Genomic DNA, 21,947 nt, shown 5'->3' on the forward strand with positions numbered 1-21,947 from the left:
TGTATCACAAATAAAGATGCCTCCCCTGCCCTAAAAACCCCTTTGAACAATAATTGCCCGGGGAGTTTAATCGGATACACATGGCAAGTTACTTCTAGCATTCTGAAAAGAACTGTTGAGCTTGACGTTTCTATCAAAATGTTCTTGGGGACAGCAATAACTAGTACTTGAAATTGACACAATTTAAAGTATCAGTTATTGCATAACATTACTGTCTAAGGATAAGTTATGTAGAGATATGTTTTTTGTTTGAAACATTAGTAATAGTATTTCTGTTCATCTTTTAACCACATTTTCTATTACAATGAATGTAAATATGTATATTTCGAACAATTTGATACCAAATTTAAGTTTCTACGACCAGTACTTGATACGTGGGTCAAAGGTCAGAAATGGCATTTCTGATAATTTTTGACTAAAATGTCCCATTAGATTGAATATGAAAGCATGCCTTCTGAACATTTTGAGACTAAAATTGACTTGCTGCGACTTGGTTGCCGAGATACAAGTATCTATTTTTATTTGTCCATATAACCTTTGACCTTGACCCTTTGACCTTTTGTAACATTTTTAAAAATTTGCTACAAATAATAACTATTTATTTCAAACAATTTAAGACCAAATTTAAGTGTCTACGAACAGTAGTTACGGAGATACATACATGCCCTGAGGTGTGGGTCAAAGGTCATAAATGGCATTTCTGGTCATTTTTGACTAAAATGTCCCATTAGACTGAATATAAATGTATACCTTCTGATCAATTTGAGACCAAAATTACTTTGCTGTGACCAGTGGTTGTTCAGATTTAAGGACATATTGGTGTTTGGTCTTATGACCTTTCACCCTGACCTTTTGACCTTTCGCCACATTTTCAAAATGTGTAACCAAGCCAAAAATGATTGTTTGACCACTCTAAACCAATTTCTGAAGTCAAATTCTCTGGACCTCAAAGTGCATACGAAAGTTGATCTAGCTACTAGAGTATTAAGCATATATCCACAAACTTTATTAAGATTAGGCCTATATGTTTAAGAATATTTGCTACATTTTGTATTCTCTCTTGTAAGATTGATATGATTTATGCTACGGTAGACCTAAGGTAAAATAAGCTTTCGTCACTGACATGAATATCCTAAATTTAATTGTAGATGCAACAGCAGAATTACAATCAGAGACTACTAACTCAACGATGGAAAATGGTAAGTACAATCTTACAGCATTTGTATATTTCATAAATTAATCACATTAGTGTAATGATTTTCAATAGAGAGGTTTCGCAATCTTACGAATACGATAACGAAAACGGATACGTCACGCACACGTATTCGTTTTCGTAAGTCATAAAAAAATCTGGTTCGCATGGCAACGAAATATTGAGGCGCGTCCAAAATATGACTGCGGTAAATTTGAGCGAAGCGCTGGTACGTGTTGCTTGGTGCTTGGCTGCCTAGGCCTAGCGTAACATCAAAGCGAGTGAGGACTTTAAAAACTGCTATTTATCTAAATTGACCTGGCATTTTAGTAAATTACTTTAGTAAATAATTACTTTCAATAAATCTATAATTATATTATAATCATGAATCATTCCTAATTCAAATGCAAAATGTACAAAATAGATCAAAAACTATACTCGTTTTGTAGTTACGAATATGACTGGTGATATTCGTCAACACGAATACGCTTTACAAATATGAAATTGGGATCAGCTCAAAAGTTTCACAAATGTATGACGTATCCGTTTTCGTTATCGTATTCGTAAGGTTGCGAAACCTCCCTATTGTGTGTTAATAGGGAGGTTTTGCAACACTACGAATACGATAACGGAAACGGAAACGTCACGCACACGTATTCGTTTTCGTAGGCCAGTAAAAATCTGTTTCGCATGGCAACGAATATTGAGGGCGCCGTTCAAATATTATGACTGCGGTAAATTTGAACGAAGCGCATGTACATGTTTCTTGACTGCCTAGGCCTAGCGTAACATCAAAGCGTAGTAGTTACAAATATGACTACTGATATTCGTCAACACGAAAACGCTTTACGAATATGAAATGGGGATCAGCTCAAAAGTTTCACAAATGTATGACGTATCCGTTTTTGTTATCGTATTCGTAATCTTGCGAAACCTCCCTAATAACATTACCAAACGTATATATAAACTTTCTATACCATTAAGTAAACATTTTAGAAGTTAACCACCGATTTACCGAAATGTGTCTTTTATATATTGATACGTTTCTATTTGAAGGTAGCTGTGTAGGCAAATGTGGTAGGTGGGACAAAAACTGTTATTGTGATAACGCCTGTGAAGAACTTAACGACTGTTGTCCGGACTATTTATTGCTGTGTCAAAGTAAGTATTTATTATTTATATATCCTTATATAATGTAATATGTAAATTCTTTTATTAAATTTCAAACCGCCTGGTGATATAGTGAAAATTAATTAATTATTCAATTTGAAACGACAAGAAATCTACAGTTTCTATATATAAATTTACGTAAGGGCAAAATTCGGTAAATCGCGCCTTACTTCTAGAATTTTTACTCGATGGTATATAAAGTTGGTTCGTACTTTCGGTACTGATTTGAAACACCCGATGAAACCCTGTTTACTAATTAAATTAAGTTAGATAATTAGTTATTGACGATTAAAACGAATTTAGGTTCAACGATTTGCCCCAAATAGAGGTGTTTTCCGATCGTGGTATACACTGTCTAATGGATGGCCATCTTGAAAAATACCCGCCACATAAATGCGAGGAGGCTTCGCATTTTTCCTATTTTGGAATTTGTGTTTTGTATTAGGGTTGAGGGATGGGAAAGTGGATAGGTGCAAAGAGGAACAAATTTTAAATATATTCTTTATCCACTCAGTAACGAAATATTTTTTTCATGTTTTATAGGCCTATAAATAATATACCTCTAAATACAGTAAAACATTTGCGATTTAATACTTTGTTAAAACTGTCACATCGATTGAAATATTAAAGTCACGATACACCACTACGACGTTTATATTTTTGGTAATTATGAATTAATACAAACGTTGAGAAGGAACTGTCAGTATAAAGTTTATTTGTATATAATAATGTGTTTATATATTTAACAGTAGAGCCTATTCACAATCTCATTAATAAGTTTATTTGTAAATATTTTTATATTACATCTAACAGTACGAACATTCACAGTAGGAAATGTTCGATTCAAATGAGGACCAAAAATAGTATTTACAGTATTGTTCAAGTTTATTCTCAAAGGGCCCATATATTTACCTACCGTATGTGTTAAACCAAGGGCTCATAAATTTACCTACTTGTGTTAAACCAAACTCTACCAGACTGAGAGATTGGGATGTTCCATTCATCGCAATCAATACATTTGTATAATCGTATATTAAATCTATCAAAATAGTATTTTTTTAAGAAAATCGGCCTGTCTTCAACATTATGATGCTGTACTCTAGCTGTTCAACCGGTTTTCAGCTATTAAAAACAATTATCGTAGGAGGAGATAGGAAAATGCGAAGCCTCCTCGCATTTTTGTGGCGGGTATTTTTCAAGATGGACATCCATTAGACAGTGTATACCACGATCGGAAAACACCCCTATTTGGGGCAAATCGTGGAACCTAAATTCGTGTTAATCGTCAATAACTAATTATCTAACTCAATTTAATTAGTATAAGTACATGTCACGATACACCACTACGACGTTTATATTATCTGTAATTATTAATTAATACAAACGTTGAGAAGGAACTGTCAGTATAAAGTTTATTTGTATATCTAACAGTGAAGCCTATCCACAATCTCAGTAATAAAGTTTATTTGTATATATTTTTATATTACATTAACAGTACGAACATTCACAGTAAGAAATGCTCGATTCAAATGAGGACCAAAAATAGTTAATATAGGTATTTACAGTATTGTCAAAGTATTGCAAGTTTATTCTCAAAGGGCCCATATATTTACCTACCGTATGTGTTAAACCAAGGGCTCATAAATTTACCTACTTGTTTTAAACCAAACTCTGCCAGACTGAGAGATTGGGATGTTCCATTCATCGCAATCAATACATTTGTATAATCGTATATTGAATCTATCAAAATAGTATTTTTTTAAGAAAACCGGCCTGTCTTCAACATTATGATGCTGTACTCTAGCTGTTCAACCGGTTTTCATCTATTAAAAACAATTACGGTATCGTAGGAGGAGATAGGAAAATGCGAAGCCTCCTCGCATTTTTGTGGTGGGTATTTTTCAAGATGGACATCCATTAGACAGTTTATACCACGATCGGAAAACACCCTTATTTGGGGCAAATCGTTGAACCTAAATTCGTGTTAATCGTCAATAACTAATTATCTAACTCAATTTAATTAGTAAACAGGGTTACATCAGGTGGTTAAAATTAGTACCAAAAGTACGAACCAACTTTATATACCATCGAGTAAACATTCTAGAAGTAACGCGCGATTTACCGAATTTTGCCCTTACGTAAATTTATATATAGATGTCCCTTGCTAAAAACTGGATATAATATGGACAACTCATTACTAATTAAATTATTATATGTTAGATTAAATAAATTTAAACAAATATGAAATCAATTTACATTAAAATATAATCGATTGTCTTATTAGATATAAGTAAATTGTTGAGACCTAAATAATTACTATTTAATTTTCAAACATACCTTAATAATAATCGACTACGATAGGTGGTATCCACAAACTATTAAGATTAGACCTATGTTTAAGATTGTTACATTTTGTATTCTCTCTTGTAAGATTGATATAATGTTTGCTACGGTAGACCTACAATAAAATAAGTTTTCGTCACTCACTTGATATCATAAATGTAATTGTAGATGCAACAGCGGACTTTCAAAGAGAGAGTAGTATGTCAACGATAGTAAATGGTAGGTACAATCATCTACCATAACATTTTAAACATTAAAAATGTATTATATTTAATAAAGTATCTATATATTAATTCTACTAAAGTGGTCGCTGAATGGCACGTGCTCGCTGAATGGCACGTGCTCAAATTTGGCACACTAATGTTTCTTAATGGGCCGCACATGATAGGCTATATCACTTTCCTAAAAATGTTAAGGACAAACACTAAAAAAGGCCGAAAAATAACAGAGGCCATGTTTCGCGAGTTTTTACGTTACGTATCAACTGCGCAACCTTATCTGTTGTGTACCGCAATGGCCGGATCTACAAATACCGTGCCTCCAAATTAAAACAGTGTTTAGTCTAAATATAAACAACTATGAAATCAACTTACATTAAGTTTAATCGATTGTCTTATTCAATATAAGTAAATTGTTGAGGCCTAAATAATTACTATTTTAAGATAAGAAAACTACAGTTTTAATATAATTATGTTAACGTCCCTTGCTAAAAACTGGATATAATATAGACAACTCATTACTAATTAAATTATTATGTGTTAGATTAAATAAATATAAACAAATATGAAATCAATTTAGTAAATTGTTTAAATAATTGCTATTTTAATTTTCGAATGGAATTACAAACATACCATAATAATTATATCGACTACGATAGGTGGTAAGTCAACTTAAAGTCACATCCATGTTTTTTTTAATACTGAAACCTTTTGAAGTATAGTAGGTTGGTTTAATGCTATTCTTAATATAATCATGAAGATTAGTAGTTGTTTTTTCCCGTAGATTATTTTGCTTACTACATTTGTTGTTTATCACCTTTTTTACTTTAGATATTTCTTTGGGGACAGAAATAGTAACTAAATGGGTTACCATAACCGGTAAGTTTAATTGTCTTTAACGTCATATCAAAATGCTAGTGTTTAAGCATATATCCACAAAATGTATTAAAATTAGGCCTATGTTTAAGAATTTTGTATTCTCTCTTGTAAGATTGATATAATTTTTGCTACGGTAGACCTAAAGTAAAATAACATCACTTACATGATATCATAACTTTAATTGTAGATGCAACAACGGACTTTCAAAAAGAGAGTAGTATCTCAACGATAGTAAATGGTAGGTACAATCATACAGCATGACATTTTAAACATTTCTTTAAAAATGTATTTTATTTAATAAAGTATCTATATATTAATGTTATTGTTTTAGACCAAAATGAGGGAACAATCAAAGAGAGTATATTATTAAAAACCAGATACAATGGTAATACTACAATCTAAATAAGTTAAAGTATAAAGTTAACTTATTGTGATTACATTACTAGAAATGCGACTGATTATTTTAGCAATATACTATAACAATTTAATCAGCTTCATTACACAACATAGAGATGCACCGAAAAGCTATAAAAAAACAGGTGTAACTAGCCTAATACTACTACTACCAATAATTAGCAATATCCACATAAGCTTACAGCTATATATTATTTTTAATTATTGCTTAATCAGTAACAAATCTTGTCTTATTACCTCACCAGATTGTGTTGAAAATATTTATCTAAACAGTAATGATGTTATCAACATAACTTCTCCAAATTATCATGACAACTACGATAACAATGAAAACTGCGAATGGATCGTAGAAAGCCCTCAAAATACTGGAATTCTACTCACGTTTTATGATATAGAGCTAGAGAGCTGTTGTGACTTTTTGATTATAACCTATGTTGACGTCAATGGCGATACATTACTTATAGAGTGGAATAGTAACAACTCTCTTTTGGTTACAACACACTTGAATTTAACTTTTCAAACTGACTTGTCAGTTGTTAACAGAGGGTTTGCTCTAGGACTGAAGATTATTAACATAGGTATGTTGACATTTTTTATTCAAGTATTTTATGCAATTTCTCAACTTAGACTTAACTGTTGATACTGAACAAATATTGATATGTTTATTTTTAAATATAAATAGAAAATGTAGAATATTCTTGCTTTACTCGAAAAACTGATATCCATACAAATTGATATTTTACTGATTATGTGTTTTGTATTAAGGGGGTTAAATTCTCATATATTATTAATGTTCAATTCCACTCATTATTTTCTCATACATGATTATGAACTGAGCTTTTAGGAGAGTTTCAAAACTGTCTTCAAAACATTTTATGTAATAAGAAAGATTTTCATTTCAATTTTTAACTCGTTTATATACTACTTTTGAAAGTGGATTAAATAATTAGTTTGAAGAGAAAACACGATGGATAACCCCACCGTAGATCTGACCAGCTTTATGTTGACTAAGATTGAAGAACGTGCTTGTATTGAGTGATCTTGCATTAAAATATTCTCTTTTAGACTATCAAATTATTAAACAAACCCCCTGCCTAGAAACATATTTACTTGAGCCATTAGACTTCGAAAGCGCAAGCATAAAATTTAAATTGCGACCTAATACGTTACCATTAAAGAGACGTACCTCAAGCTGGTCAGATAAAAGCAAAAATGACGGTCTATATACCCTATGTATCTCTAAATCCACCAAAGATCTTAGGAATTTCCTTTTTTCATGTCCTGCGCTCCAGAATATTAGACTAGAGTAATTGGAAATACTCGAGCAAAATCTATCGAATGCAATTGACGTTTGGAACCAATTTAATAATGGAACCAATTTAATAATGTAACAATAGACCAAAAATTCATGTATGTTTTTGGTTCACCTGTACTTGATCTTCCTATAAATATTGAAGTTGCATTCGATAGATTTTGTAAAGGTTTCACCAAACGGGCATGGAAAAAGAGAAGGGAAATCAACAATGAAAATAATTAGTTCTTTGCTTTTTAAATCCTGTATTACTTTTAATCTTGTACATAATTTATTTCAGGTTTCCTTGTACTGTAAATAGGCCTATTGTTATCATTTTTTAAAACTTTTATTTTACTTACTGTATTATGGACGCACTTTCATTCAAGAAGTGTGACACTGTTTCAAAACTATTACTTTTGTTAATGTTATTTTTTTATAACATAATTTAGTTTAAGTTTCCTTGTACTGTAAATAGGCCTATTGTTAAATCATTTTTTCCCTCTAACTTTTATTTTACTTACTCTGGACGCACCTACATTCAAGAAGAGTGCCACTGTTTCAAAAGTGTAGCTTCCAAATAAATTATTATATGTTGGCATTTTTTTCCTACTAATTAGAAAAATAATTAATAAGGTTCGGTTTGCGATACATCATGTGTTTCCAAACGTTAGAGGTGTCGGGCAACACTAGCCCTTCATCAGTGCAAGTGAAGGAATTTGGATAACGTCATAGTATAAGAACTGGCTGGGTGGACAGGAATAAAAGAAATACAACAAAAGGAGACATGGTGGAGTCTGAATAAGAGTAGAAAACAAAGAAAGTAGCTTGGTAGAGATATAAACAATTTTGGAATGAAACTAAAAAACAGCTTAAATGGTGGTTAATATTGAAACTTAAATTTTGGTAGTCAATGGAATAATTTTAACGATCTGGGAGTATGTTCCTAATGTTAAGTCCAAAAGGTTTTGTGATTTTAAGTTGTAATTCCGAGTGGTTTTCTTTGTCTTTGCGAGTTTTGTCGCTCCATTTGACATCGTGGTCTATTGCAATAACTCTGAAATTTGCAATCGAGTAAATAGCTGAATTAAAATGTTCGGCTACAGGTTGATCAAGCTTTAATGTTTTGATAGCTGATCTGTGTTGTGTCATTCCCCCCATACGGAGAGTGTTTTTTGTTTCCCCGACGTACTGTTTGCCACATATATTACAGTATATGAGATAAATGACGTTTTTGGTTAGACAATTAATTGATTGTCTTTTCCGAAAATTGCGACCAGTTTTGTTGCTCTGAAATTTTTCAGTAGAATCAACAAATGAACAAGTTTTGCAAGATTTTGCTGTCATGAGAGTTAATTTCACTCTTAAATATGGATCTGACTAATATATCACGAAGGGTGGTTCCGGAAAAACAGTCCTGAGACGTTCTGTGGACTGTAGAATGGGCATATAATAATAATAATAATATAATAATAGCCCGTAATAGAGGCAACCTAGGGTGATAGGTTGTGACCAATGGCACTCTGGTCGAATTTGGCTGACGTGGTTTATACGTCAGTGTTTGACATCGAGGAATATCTTTTGCTTTCTTTATAGCAGTTTCGATGTATTCCTTCTTGTAATTTCTATTTCGGAGATGTCCGGTTAGTTCTTCGGTACGATTCTGAAACTCTAAATCTGAAGAACAGATACGTCTGATACGTAATGCTTGACTGTACGGTATGTTTTTAGTACAGTGTCGGGGATGACAACTGCTAGGGAGCAGGTACATATTTTTATCCGTGGGTTTACGGAATAGGTCAGTTTTGAGTTAACATTTTCTATGGTCACTATAGTGTCCAAAAAATCAACGCTACTAGTGGATTTGGTAGCTGTAAATGTGATAGTTGGGTGCGCTGAATTAATATTGAGAAGAGAGATTCCAAATTATCTTCACCATGGGTCCAGGTCATGAAGATGTCGTCAATGTATCTAAACCAAACAAGTGGTTTATTAGGTTGGAGGGACAGAAAATTGGCCTCAAATTGTCCCATAAATAAATTTGCAAAAGATGGCGCCATTTTTGTGCCCATCGCTGTGCCATGAATTTGAAGGTAATGGTCATATATATATACTATATTATACAAATAATGTATATCCCACAGATCAAGAAGCTCCAGATATTATCAATTGTCCGATGGATTTGACAGTTAACACGTCTGTTGAGGCATTTGCAATCAATGTCACATGGGTTGAACCTACAGCTACTGATAACTCTGGAGAGACTCCTGTACCAGTAGCAGACTACACTTCTGGTGATAATATGTTTGAAATTGGGAACACAACAATCCAGTACAATGTCTCAGATTCAGCTGGTAACTTTAATGATAGCTGCACTTTTGTTATCCATGTTGAAGGTAAGAGTGTACCTTATATGACAACATTAGATTTTATTTATTTATTTTTCATTTATTCAGGTATAAACACATTTACATTCCAATATGCAGCAACAGCTAAATCGGTTGGATTACAATAAAAAAAAAAACAAAGCATAAAACAAGCAAATTATAAGATTCGTGCTAAGTACGGGATTGTTGATTTTCTGTACCTGCATCAATCCAATTGTGCAAGTATTGTTCCTTAATCTGAAATTCCTATTAGACTTATATTGAGGTAACATATTATCCCAAAATTGTACAGACTTTAAAAGGCTCTCTCAAAACTTGTGAAGAAGATGTTGTTGTCATTGTTGTGACATTAGAATAATGAAATATTCATTCACAACCCATGAGTACATTAGTTTGTTTATATTTAGTCTTAACTAACTTTTTATTGTCATCAATCAAAAATATCTATATCCTTAATAATTCGTTTCCACTGAATTTGTATTGCCTTAATACACAAATACTCATTTTAACCAGTTTTACATTTCAATAGTATTTCGTTCGATGTTAAAAATTTGTTCTCATTAACAATGCCATTAATACAAATAATGTCACTGGCAATCCAATGGTTGTCAAAAAGCGTTTTTTTAGTTTAACGAAGTGCTTTCCCAAAAGGTGCTCATTCATTATTATAAGTTTCAAATTATTTTTAGAGAATATATAATCTATGTAAGCTTTTATCATATTTTTTTTTGTAAAACAGTGGAATATCATCGGAATAAACATAAATAATACTAGAACATTAAATATTAAGTAAAATATTAACATCACATATTTTTTTTAAATAATAATACATTGAAATGCTTTTCCATTGAGCACCATCATTGTTCCTAATTCTTTTTAACCAGCCATGTAGTGGATGGCTAGCCTTGTTACAATTTGAGCTACAGTAATGTTGTTAAGTCAAATGCAATTTATTTTGGTAATAGATAAGATAAGTCCAATGATTGACTGCCCAGCAAATGTCACTTCTAACAATTACATCGGAGAAGGGTATGGACTAGTAAATGTCAGCACAGATATAGGAAGTCCAAATGCCACTGTTACCTGGGATCCTCCTGAGACAAGTGACAATAGTGGTGGACTTGTGACTGTAATGTCCTCATCTTTTGAGTCTGGTGACATGATACCAATTGGTACTAACACAATCACATATATAGCAACTGATCCTTCTGGTAATAGGGACACCTGTGTCTTTGGCATCAAGGTTGAAGGTAAATTATATATCTTTTAAATTTGAGCAATTAGAAATTCATGACAAATTTTATTTCATTGTTATACTATTACATATCGTAAATGTAATTGTGAATTGTGAATAAATGTCTAACTGTTACCAATATCTACTTTTTTTAAACCAGGGTAGCCCAATCGGTCAAAACGACTCTTTTGCCTTTGGTTGTTATGTACAAACAAAGAGTACTAAACAGAAAGTGGTCTATATTTTTATTTACATTATGAAACTTACGTGTGCCGCTCTGTACAACATAAACATTCTTATTTATTTTGATGTTCAATATAATAAAAGATGACAAGATTATATATATTTTTTTGTAATATTTGTTACCTTGATTTTCAGTGTTGCTCTTTTTATATGGTGACATAATATACACCTATTTTTGTATCTGTTAAATTAATTGTTTCTCTGCAAAATTGTTTATTTATATGGAATATATAATATTACTATAAATGAATTTCAGCATTAATTGTACTAAATACGTCAGTACTACACTAAGTTTTTTTTTTTACATATAATAATATTTTTTCATGTATTCAACTAGTGCTGGAGAGTTTGTTCAATCCCAACATGATAAATATGTTTATTAAGATTTTCAATATTTATTAATTCTTGTATTTCATTTCCATTTTATTACTAAATAGACAATGAGGATCCTGTCTTGGTTTGTCCACCTAATATTACAACTACTACAGCAGATGATTCAAATCAAGCACTCAATGTCAGCTGGACTGATCCAATAGTAATTGACAATTCTGGTGAAGATATAAAACCAACGTCCAAGTACTATCCTGGAAATAATGAATTCGATATTGGTAGAACTGATGTTATATATGATTCAGTTGATAGTTCACGCAATTCAGCAACTTGTACCTTTACTGTAACTGTTATTGGTAAGTTTGACATGTATACTCCTAATGTAACTCGATTATCTGAATATGATTGTATATTATTACTAATAAATAAAATAAATTTATTGTCATATAAAAACATTTACATTGAAATGAATTGAATGGTTTCGGCTAACAACAAATAAATAGGACTTAAACTACATTATTTATTGAAATTCTTGATTTTAGTAAAAACTAAACCTACTCTGTTTCACACTGTCTCAGATGATTAACAACATTATAAAGTATACTATTTATTGTTTGTCAGGGCCCGCCCGTATAGGAGGAGGTGAGGAGGCGGAGTTCCTTTAAGGGAGGTGCTTATTCGAGGATACTTTAATTTTTTAGTTGTAATAATAGGGTAACATTTATAATCAAATAGAATCCTCTAATAGATATGAAATTGGTAAAAAGAATAACAAATGCTTGGTAAATTGTAAATAACAGTCCGATGAATTCTATAGTATAATTGTGTTATAAATATAATACAATATTGTGTTTTTGTTGTGTGTATAAATGTGGATGGGCGGTTCTAAGTGATATTTTATTGGAGAGGTATTGGCTGTTTATTCAAATAAATACCATCCTAATTGGTATAGTTAAAACATTATTTAGTTAGTTAGAAACTAACTTCCGTGGCACAGTGAGCCGTTTCGTTTCGGCCTAAGAAAGAAGACGTTAAAAGGCTTGTAATGCGGGGAGGGGCGTACGCACGAAAGAGGGGTGGGTTTGGGAGGGGACTGGATTTGGGAGTGGGTGTCCCCCCCCCCATCGTGTCCCCCTCCCGAGCCTCAGTTTCCATTACATGTAATAACAATGTCACATAATGTAAATTTAAATAAATCCTTCCTAAATACTCTAATACGGATCTTTTTCGACGAACTAATAATAAACTTTGATCGAAAAACACTTCATTTGGTATTGCGGCACTCCGAAAATGCCTCGATAGTGCATGTGTTTAGTGTACGACTGTGCTTTGGTGGTCTGTTTAACCTCAGATATATACCCTATAGCCGGGTGAATAACTCAATGTAATTTAGTATACAATGATTGCCGTAATCGCCGTGTCTATAACACAAATCAATAAAATGCCAAATACGCCACACGCGTTTTTTCGGCCGTGTACATAGAACAAGACATTTCATGTTTATGTTATGCCTATGAAATAATAATAAAAAAAGAACATCATGTTTCTAGTATTTTTTATCGTTTATACGGCAAACCATTATATAAAAAACCTTCATACGCAAGAAAAAAGTTCACGATATTACACTCTACTCCGTACAGGGGTGTAAATATACAGGTCCGCGCTAACGCTTGCACACGGACCAGGGCGGAAAATGGTGTATATTTGGAGAGTGATGACGTCAGCATTCACACGAGGAGCGAGCTAAGACAACGTGATGCTGGTAGTGGGACTCGAGCATGCATGTGTTTTGAAAATAACTCAGTTGTGGGTATTTTCCGAAGATTTTAAATCGCGTTTTTTTTTTAACTCTTGAATTCATAAATAGTAATTAAACTCTTACCTCTTTCACTATATAAGTTTTCGTTTATTATTATTATTACTATGTAGGCCTATTTACAGAACTATAGCTCTAGCCTATTCTTCTTAATTAAAATAGTCAAGTGCGTCGAATCCGCGTCTAGTGACGGTCGCGGGTTTGGTGCATCTTTTTTTCCCTTTAGAATTAAAGGGGGTGGCTAGCCACCACATTCACCCCCTAGATCCAGTTTTATGCGCGAAAAGAAACGTGACCAGACCCTGTTTTATGGTTAGGGCCAACCGCTTCCTTTTTCCCAATCGAACCCCCACCCAAACCAATTTAATCGACAACATGAACCCGGAAATGACTTCTACCACGTACGATTGAAAATTTACCGATGAAATCAGAAATGTTGTTTTAAAACATTTTATAATATCTTCATAAGATAGAAATATGCAACAATATCATAATATTGAGAACTAATGTTATCAAATCATTTAAACTTTCAATTGAGAGTAGATAATTATATTTGATATACTAGGCCAATGTATTAAATACAATTGTGTATTATGATTACAACTACAGAAAATTCATTTTCCTGTGTAAGAGCCATGTTTTTTTTTATTGAAACGTGTGCACTTGAATTCTTGTATATACTGTAATTCTGATTCATAATTTGTCTTTTGTATTCATTTCTTTTATTCGCAGCATAATATAACAAATGGTAACAGAATAACAAATTGTATTGTGTTTTTTGTACATAATGCAAACTAAAAAAAGTTAAAGTCACTCAAGCCATTCTTTAAAAGTCATTCCGTTTAACAATTTGTTGACATGTGTTCACAAATCTCCTTATATCAAGATCAATTCAATTGAAATACGAATAATCAGTACTTAAGCATAGTTACATGTACTTTTCATAGATATTGAGGCTCCATTTTTTTATGGTAACTCTACCGTTGGTTGATTTCGACATATTATTCTTAGCCATATCTATACGCTTCACATCAGTGCAGACAAGTAACACTCATGGGGTGATCCAACTTTCTTCAGATATTTTTACTACAGATAATGTATCAGATACTTAAAACCCGTTGTTCGCTTAAATGTAGAAATACACTAATCTAAGAAGTAATATAAAGTAGTAGTTTCTGAATCAGGATCGAGGGTTGCATCGTATTGGAGGCACAGACAATTGCACGAGGATAATAATATAACTTATCAGCCTGCACATTCTAGACGTTACAAAATGTAACTGATATAAAATAGGTGTTACTATAGTTTAATAATATATTCATAGAATAGAATAATTTATACTCATATTCCATAATAACTGAGACAAGAATGAACATTGTTGTCTCAGTTAATAATGAGGGAGGGTTTGAATTGGAATAATCCAATATATCGAAAGACTATCCATATATTATTATCAACATTGTTTAGATCAAGAAGCTCCAGATATTTTCAATTGCCCAATGGATTTGATTGTTGACACAGCAACTGGTGAGGCATTTGCCATCAATGTCACATGGGTTGAACCGACAGCTACTGACAACTCTGATGAGACTCCTATACCAGTATCAGACTACACTTCTGGTGATATGTTTGCACTTGGTAACACAACAGTCCAGTACAATGTCTCAGATTCAGCTGGTAACTTTAATGATAGCTGTAGTTTTTTCGTCACTGTTAAAGGTAAGAAAAGAAGAAATTAAACTTTAGCTTAAGTAATATGAATATGTCAAATGTGATCTAGTTTTAGGAGAAGGAGGATATACAATAATTTAAATTCAGTAAATTAGCATAAAATGTTGAAAAGGTAATACAGTAGATCTTCTATTAATGGGACACCCTCGAGACCCCACACATTTTCCTCTCAAAATGCATATTCGTACCCATTCTATCTTTTCTGCATTGTTATTATAGATTTGGAGACACCATCTTTTAATGGTACATGCCCATCCAGTCCTTTGGAGGTACCAACTGATCCTCCAACCGGCAACAGACTCATTGGGGAAATGTTTGCAACTGTGATCTGGACAATTCCATCAGCAACTGATAATGTAGGTGTTGTCATGGTTACAAACAACAGCTACCCTGGATCTCCAGTATATTTCAATATATCTTCTGATTATGACATGAATGTGGCATATGCTGCACAAGATGCAGCAGGCAATGTGGCGATATGTTCATTTTTAGTAAAAGTTGTGGGTAAGAATTAATTAAAAATAATATATAATCATTACGAAACAAGCCTGTAGAGACCAAACTGTAGTTTTTACTTATTTTCCAGACTTAACGTATATTTTAGCTCTACTTTACCGTATTGAGCACTTTCTAGACGGTTACATTGAACCGAACATTTATATAATCATTATATATATTACAATAACTTATATCGTTCGAACAAATATTACCATACCATAAAAACATTAATTTTCTTCGGTGAATGTTAGTATATTTATATATAAAGTAAATGATGGATGAAACTAAGCCAGGACTGTTTAATGCCTAATGTGACACCATCTCCATATACACCACTATATTCCCTTCCACGCTCTAACCAGGCCCTACATTGCTTAACTTCAGTGATCTGACGAGAACCGGTGTTTCAACGTGGTAAAGCCGTATAATTCTCACATTGATCAATAGTAATAATCTAGTCTGTATTAATTGAAATCACATTGATGTAATGCCATTAACATGGCCATAACTGTTTGCAACTCATATCTGTTTATTTCTTTATTAATATTATTATATATTATTATATATTATTAATATTTTATTTCAGACGAAGAACCTCCTGTCTTCTATACTTGTGACAACTCAACTGTTTATATCAACAACACTGCTGGTGAAAACTTTGCACCATACGCATGGATGGAGCCAGCTAATGCTGACAACATTTTAGTAGATTCAGAGAGATCAACACCTAATTTTGCACCAGGTCAAGACTTTACCGTCGGAGAAAATTATATTATTTATATAAACTATGATACATCAGGAAACCAAAACAGTTGTAACTTTACACTTGTGGTTGTAGGTATGTTTCTGTTTCAGTTATTCCTTTACTTTACATTAATTAATATTTTAAAGATATATAATTTTTTAAATACCTTGAATTAAATAGAGTTTATTGGGATACGATAAAACAACATACTTGACGCAATTCATAGCGAAAGTACTCCTCTTGAATAATTATAATACAAGCCGAACTAATCCATATTGCTTGTAATTAGGACGTCATCAGTTGACCCACTAACGCGTTTTACAATAACCAACCATTTTAATTTCTCGAATTATACTAAGATTCTTGGTGAATAATTTTACATTTGCCAGGTTAAAAAACATATTGGCACAGTTAAGTAAAGCTCAGTCACGATGTCCAGTTTTCCAAAAATTATAATTTTCAAAGAATCTTTGAAATATTACAAAAGAAAAGAACTAATTTAGTCTTGCTTGTATGTTTATTATATTTCAATAAAGTAGTTTTTAAAATTACAATTGTTTTTTTTTGTATTTCTGTTTAAAACATTTAAAATTAAGTTTTTAGATTTTACTCATCAAACACAGTCCTGCTATAATTTAGGGACGGATTATATTTACTCTTTTCTACTCATTTTGTGTGTAGATATTGAAGATCCAGCTATTGCCAATTGTCCAAACAATACTGCAAGCATAACAGATAATGGCAAAAATTACAGTAATATTACCTGGACTCTGGAGCCTACAGCTACAGATAATGATGGTGTTGTAAGTTTTGAAAAGACACATAATTCAGGAGATTTATTCTATCTTGGTGTTACAACTGTTAACTATACTGCTGTTGACCCTTCCGGAAATGTAGCCATATGTTTATTCAATATTACCCTTACAGGTAAGAGTTTTTCCTGCATTGAAATAGTCATGTCTTGCTCAAGCATACTGTATTGCACTGTAAGTGTTATGCTTACTGGAAGTAAAGCTTTGTGCTACAGAAAGTAATTCTCTGTTATCTGTAACTAAGCAGTTTTATAATGCATAACTTAAAGATGTATTGTCCCCCAAAAAATGAAAAATAAAGATGAAATCAAATTTTGAATAGACCGTTTTGTAGTTAACATAAAGTTATTCACTTCCACCGAAAAAAAATCCAAAAAAAATATTGATTTCGCTTATAAAAAAATCAAAATAAGTTTACCATTTTTTCGAACTCATCGGCTCAGAAATTAGGCCGGTAGAGCTAACTCATACATATGCATGATATGTTAATGAGCATCCACACAGCAGAAATCTGATCTAACAATGGACGATGCACGTTGTATGTACGGTATGTACAACAACACCACCAGAGATCGACGCGACTGTGGGTTTCCCTGGCCTGATCGTATGTAAAGCTGAGCTGTTAATTTGTCGGTAAGTAGGCCTAGACGGTTATTTTAAATATAATAATATATATAACGCAATAATAACAGGAAGGTAAATTAATTAACTTAGCCTGGGATTTTTTCCGTTCAGGGCTTCTAGGCCTAGAATAATTAATACATGCTGCTGCATATTACTAGGCTAGTACTAGTAGTAGCAAGCAGACTGATGTGACAATCGGGTCCCTGCAGAAGATGCCCAGCTAGGCCCTATTCTATACATTGTACTCTTCATAGACTGGCCTAAGATATATGCCATCAATCTTAGCTACATTCCGAAAATACAGCCAGCTTGCTGTACCATATATATTTACAGTTGAAGCTTGTTTAACTAATTTTTATGATAAAAATAAAACAAACATTTTTCAGGGAAAATGGTTGCAATACAAGCCTGAAATTGATAACCTTCCAGCAGCACTGTACAAGTAGACAGAGGGGAAAAGCCAGCTTAGCCATTTTACAACACAAACAAATGTTCTCTGTACTGTAGTAAGTCAAATATTTATTTTCTCTTTTTATAAGTTATAAAATTATAAGTAATGTGTTTTAATTACCATAGAAAGGTAGTATACTTATTTGACTATGTCAAAGTAAGCAATTTCACTAGCCCAATTTTGCACTAAATATGCATGATCTATTTTTTCCAGATTTTCATACTTTGCTTTTACTTTTTTTAAAGACGTTGAGCTGATGAAGACTGGAACAGAGGTCACCCAAAGACAACAATGATAGACTCGGTATTGGAATATGATTGGATATTGCAGGAAAAATATTTCTGACTCTCCTGCTGCATTCGGCCAATATGTTCTTGTCCAGCTTGTAAAATATTGTATAATTTTTTTTGTATTATATGTACAGTATATTATTTTGTAAACATAACATTCAATAAATAAAAAAAAACTACTACAACAGTACACAGGATAAATTCTTCAAATTTACTTACACTTCATAATTTTACTGTAAATATTACAGTGCAAAAGGAGTTAATAAAATATATATATACAGTATATCTTATTGAATTCCTGTATTGTTTTTTGTGTCAATTTGTCTACTAATTATCAATGTGTTGATTGTGGCAGTATAATTACGACAGCTATAGTCTTCTAAGATCGCTCACATCCATTACAAAGTGTCATTTTAATACTGTAGTAAGAAACGTTTCAATAAATTGTGAATGTTGCCACTGTACGATACATTTTATGTTTCTCACTACTGTACTTGCTCTTATTGGTCAATCAATCAACCTAAAAAAAAAAAATTTGTGTCAAAATATCTGCATAAAATGTTTATTTGCGGAATGTTAATTTGAACCTATTGCATTTGATACAGAAAATATTTTATTTTTAAAATATTGCATCAGTAAAACATCCAAAACAATATTTAGATTTTTTTTTTTTTAATTTTCACTGCCGAATAGATAGTTGAAATCTTTAAAAATTAAACCAATTCATCATGATTAAAACCAAAATACATCCTTTCTGGTGGTGGTCTACTGTAGCCCTAGCTAGCAGTGTACTGCCTAGGCCTACTACACTCTACTTCTAGAGACAGAAGTAGGCAGCAGTTTGGCTACTCGAGACTGTCAGTGCTAGTAGTAGTAGTAGACTAGTAGTACAGTAGCAGCAAATTCGGGCCTAGGCCTAGCTAGGCCTCTCCTGTTAGCGAAACAAAAACTCACCTAAATGAATAAGATTCAACATCAAAGTTACCAACTGTAATTCTAACTTAGCATTCTGCTAGCTATAGTTTTCGTGTTTTCTTCAAGATTCGTCTCGCATCACTACTCGACTCTCTCGCACGGACACATGCATTGCTGCTATCGTTGTTGGCTGTTGATTTGGAAAGCATCATCATCCACACGATGTATCCATACAATATGAATATTTATGAGCTAACTCAGGTCAAGGGTTAAATTAAACCGGAACACATTTGTCTTCCAGACAAATAGCTTCCGGTTGGTTAATTTTTGCATTAAATTGCGATTTTCCCGTGTAAAAAATTATTTTTTTCAATCCAAATTGAAGTCAAAGTGAATAACATTTATGTGCAATTAAAATGGCCTATTCAACAAAAATATTGAAAAAAAATTTTTTTTCAGGGGGACAATACATCTTTAATATTAAAGACTACTACTACTATTATTATTATTATCATTTTTAGATCTAGAATCACCTGAAATAATTGATTGTCCAATGGATTCGATTACAATGAGTACCAACGAAATCAGTAATACATACATAAATTGGGAAATTTCCTCGTCCCATCTCACTTATTCCTTGGTTTCTGGCATTGTTCCTTAGTATCCAGTCAGTGACAATTTTGTACATATATATATATAATATATCATCTGTCTGCTGTGCTAGATGACCTGCCCAAGACCATTTCTTTGATTATATAACTTTCACTATGTATAACTCGAATTTTTTGTTGAATATGTGCGCTTACTAAATATTATCCATTTAAAAATATACAGTTTAGTGTTATCCCTAATGATCGTAAACTATTATTTATTTATTATCGATTTATAAATTTTGAATTATTTATACAGATACAGAGTCTCCTACTTTGGACTGTGTGTCCAATGTGACTGTATACACCGATTTAAATTCAGCAACAGCTAATGTATCCTGGCCAATACCAGAAACAACAGACAACAGTGGTTTAGAACTTACATTAACCTCTAACTATGAACCATATACACTGTTTGATATTGGAACAACTCTTGTAATGTACACATCAACAGATACATCAGATAATGGAGAAACTTGCACGTTTAATGTAACTGTAATTGGTAAGTTAACCTTTATATGAAAAAATACATTAACACAAATACTAAAATATATATTAGTTAAAAGTTCCTTTGTGGTATTTATTATTTCATTGTAGATAATGAAGATCCAGTATTTGATTGTCCTGACAACATTATGGCATATACAGATGAGTCACAATATTATTCAACTGTGTATTGGAATATGTCAGTTACTGATAATTCAGGTAATGTTACATATAATTGTACAAGTGAATCTGGTGACCAGTTTGATGCTCTTTGGCCAATTATACAACAAAATGTAAGCTGTATGGCACAGGATCCATCAGGAAATGACGCATCTTGCTTTTTCACCGTAACGGTCGAAGGTGAGTATATCATGATTGTGAAGATTGTCTTTCACACAAATATGTTTCTTTTACAATTCAATTCTACAATGTTAAATTAAAATACAAAGAAAATAAATAATTGCTTTCAATATTAATCTATAAGTTTAGTAAAAAATGTTGTCATGGTATATTTAATTAGTGTTCTATAGATTTTACAAAATCTTGTTTTAGAAATATTATTACATTAATATTATTAGCTTGTCACTCTGTTATTTACAGAGTAAGTATCTGTCAGCAATAAATTGATTTGTTTAAAATTCAATAATTCTGTTTCTCTTATAGATAATGAGAATCCAAATATAACATGTCCCAGTGATTTCAACAAGTCAACAGATAATGGAAAACCAACAGCTTGGATTCAATGGGATGTTGAATATACAGAAAACACAGAATCTTTATATGATGTCAGCCTAACAGGAACAGGCTCAAGTTATAATCAGTCTGGCGAACACTTCCCCATTGGAACAACAATACTTGAATATACAGTAACTGATGCATTTGGAAACAGTGATAACTGTACATTTTATGTCACTGTACGAGGTGAATATTAGTTGTAAATATTTTTGGATAATTTTAATGATTTTCAGTAAAACAGTTAATGTTTGCATGAAATTGGTTATAAATAAATATATTGCCTAACAATGCAAACAACCCACGAACCTCATACCTTCTAACTTAAAATTTTAATTGCTTAACATTGTGCGATTACTTTTTGAATTATCAATTCCCTTTCTTTTTAAACAGATGAAGAAGACCCTGTGATATCGAGCTGTTCAATGAACATTGTTTTGAATACTACACGTAAGTTACCATTCACTAATGCTACTTGGATGACTCCAAATGCTTC

At 32.2% G+C, this 21,947-nt stretch overlaps 2 protein-coding genes and 1 long non-coding RNA gene across 4 annotated transcripts; all 3 read left to right on the plus strand.

Annotated features, from left to right (window-relative positions):
* The first annotated feature begins 1,123 nt into the window (after positions 1–1,123).
* Positions 1,124–17,558, plus strand: LOC140050316 (hyalin-like). The gene is made up of 11 exons (XM_072095455.1): positions 1,124–1,199; positions 5,990–6,040; positions 6,462–6,794; positions 9,652–9,903; positions 10,860–11,144; positions 11,809–12,057; positions 14,985–15,236; positions 15,468–15,752; positions 16,333–16,584; positions 17,173–17,418; positions 17,551–17,558. Exons 1-11 carry the CDS (start codon positions 1,124–1,126, stop codon positions 17,556–17,558), a joined length of 2,289 nt encoding a protein of 762 aa, XP_071951556.1.
* On the plus strand, positions 1,124–21,536 carry LOC140050310 (hyalin-like). The gene is made up of 14 exons (XM_072095442.1): positions 1,124–1,199; positions 5,990–6,040; positions 6,462–6,794; positions 9,652–9,903; positions 10,860–11,144; positions 11,809–12,057; positions 14,985–15,236; positions 15,468–15,752; positions 16,333–16,584; positions 17,173–17,418; positions 20,493–20,735; positions 20,831–21,079; positions 21,383–21,468; positions 21,510–21,536. Exons 1-14 carry the CDS (start codon positions 1,124–1,126, stop codon positions 21,534–21,536), a joined length of 2,886 nt encoding a protein of 961 aa, XP_071951543.1.
* LOC140054978 (uncharacterized) lies at positions 17,690–18,953 on the plus strand. 2 transcript variants are annotated; one of them, XR_011846596.1, is made up of 3 exons: positions 17,690–17,936; positions 18,314–18,433; positions 18,592–18,953. It is a non-coding gene; the product is annotated as an uncharacterized lncRNA (long non-coding RNA). The 2 variants fall into 2 exon arrangements; XR_011846595.1 differs by having other exon boundaries at positions 17,815–17,936; positions 18,624–18,953.
* Positions 21,537–21,947: the final 411 nt, after the last annotated feature.

The sequence above is a fragment of the Antedon mediterranea genome, chromosome 1 (genome assembly GCF_964355755.1).
Source record: "Antedon mediterranea chromosome 1, ecAntMedi1.1, whole genome shotgun sequence".
NCBI lineage: Eukaryota > Metazoa > Echinodermata > Crinoidea > Comatulida > Antedonidae > Antedon > Antedon mediterranea.

Bases quoted from the DNA above. Each gene is read 5' to 3' on its own strand.
- LOC140050310 (XM_072095442.1), top strand. From the start codon at position 1,124: ATGAATATCCTAAATTTAATTGTAGATGCAACAGCAGAATTACAATCA. The intron at 12,058-14,984 runs GTAAGTTTGACA...AACATTGTTTAG, and splicing joins CTTTACTGTAACTGTTATTG to ATCAAGAAGCTCCAGATATT. The intron at 20,736-20,830 runs GTAAGTTAACCT...ATTTCATTGTAG, and splicing joins GTTTAATGTAACTGTAATTG to ATAATGAAGATCCAGTATTT.
- LOC140050316 (XM_072095455.1), top strand. From the start codon at position 1,124: ATGAATATCCTAAATTTAATTGTAGATGCAACAGCAGAATTACAATCA. The intron at 9,904-10,859 runs GTAAGAGTGTAC...TTTTGGTAATAG, and splicing joins TTTTGTTATCCATGTTGAAG to ATAAGATAAGTCCAATGATT. The intron at 16,585-17,172 runs GTATGTTTCTGT...TTTTGTGTGTAG, and splicing joins CTTTACACTTGTGGTTGTAG to ATATTGAAGATCCAGCTATT.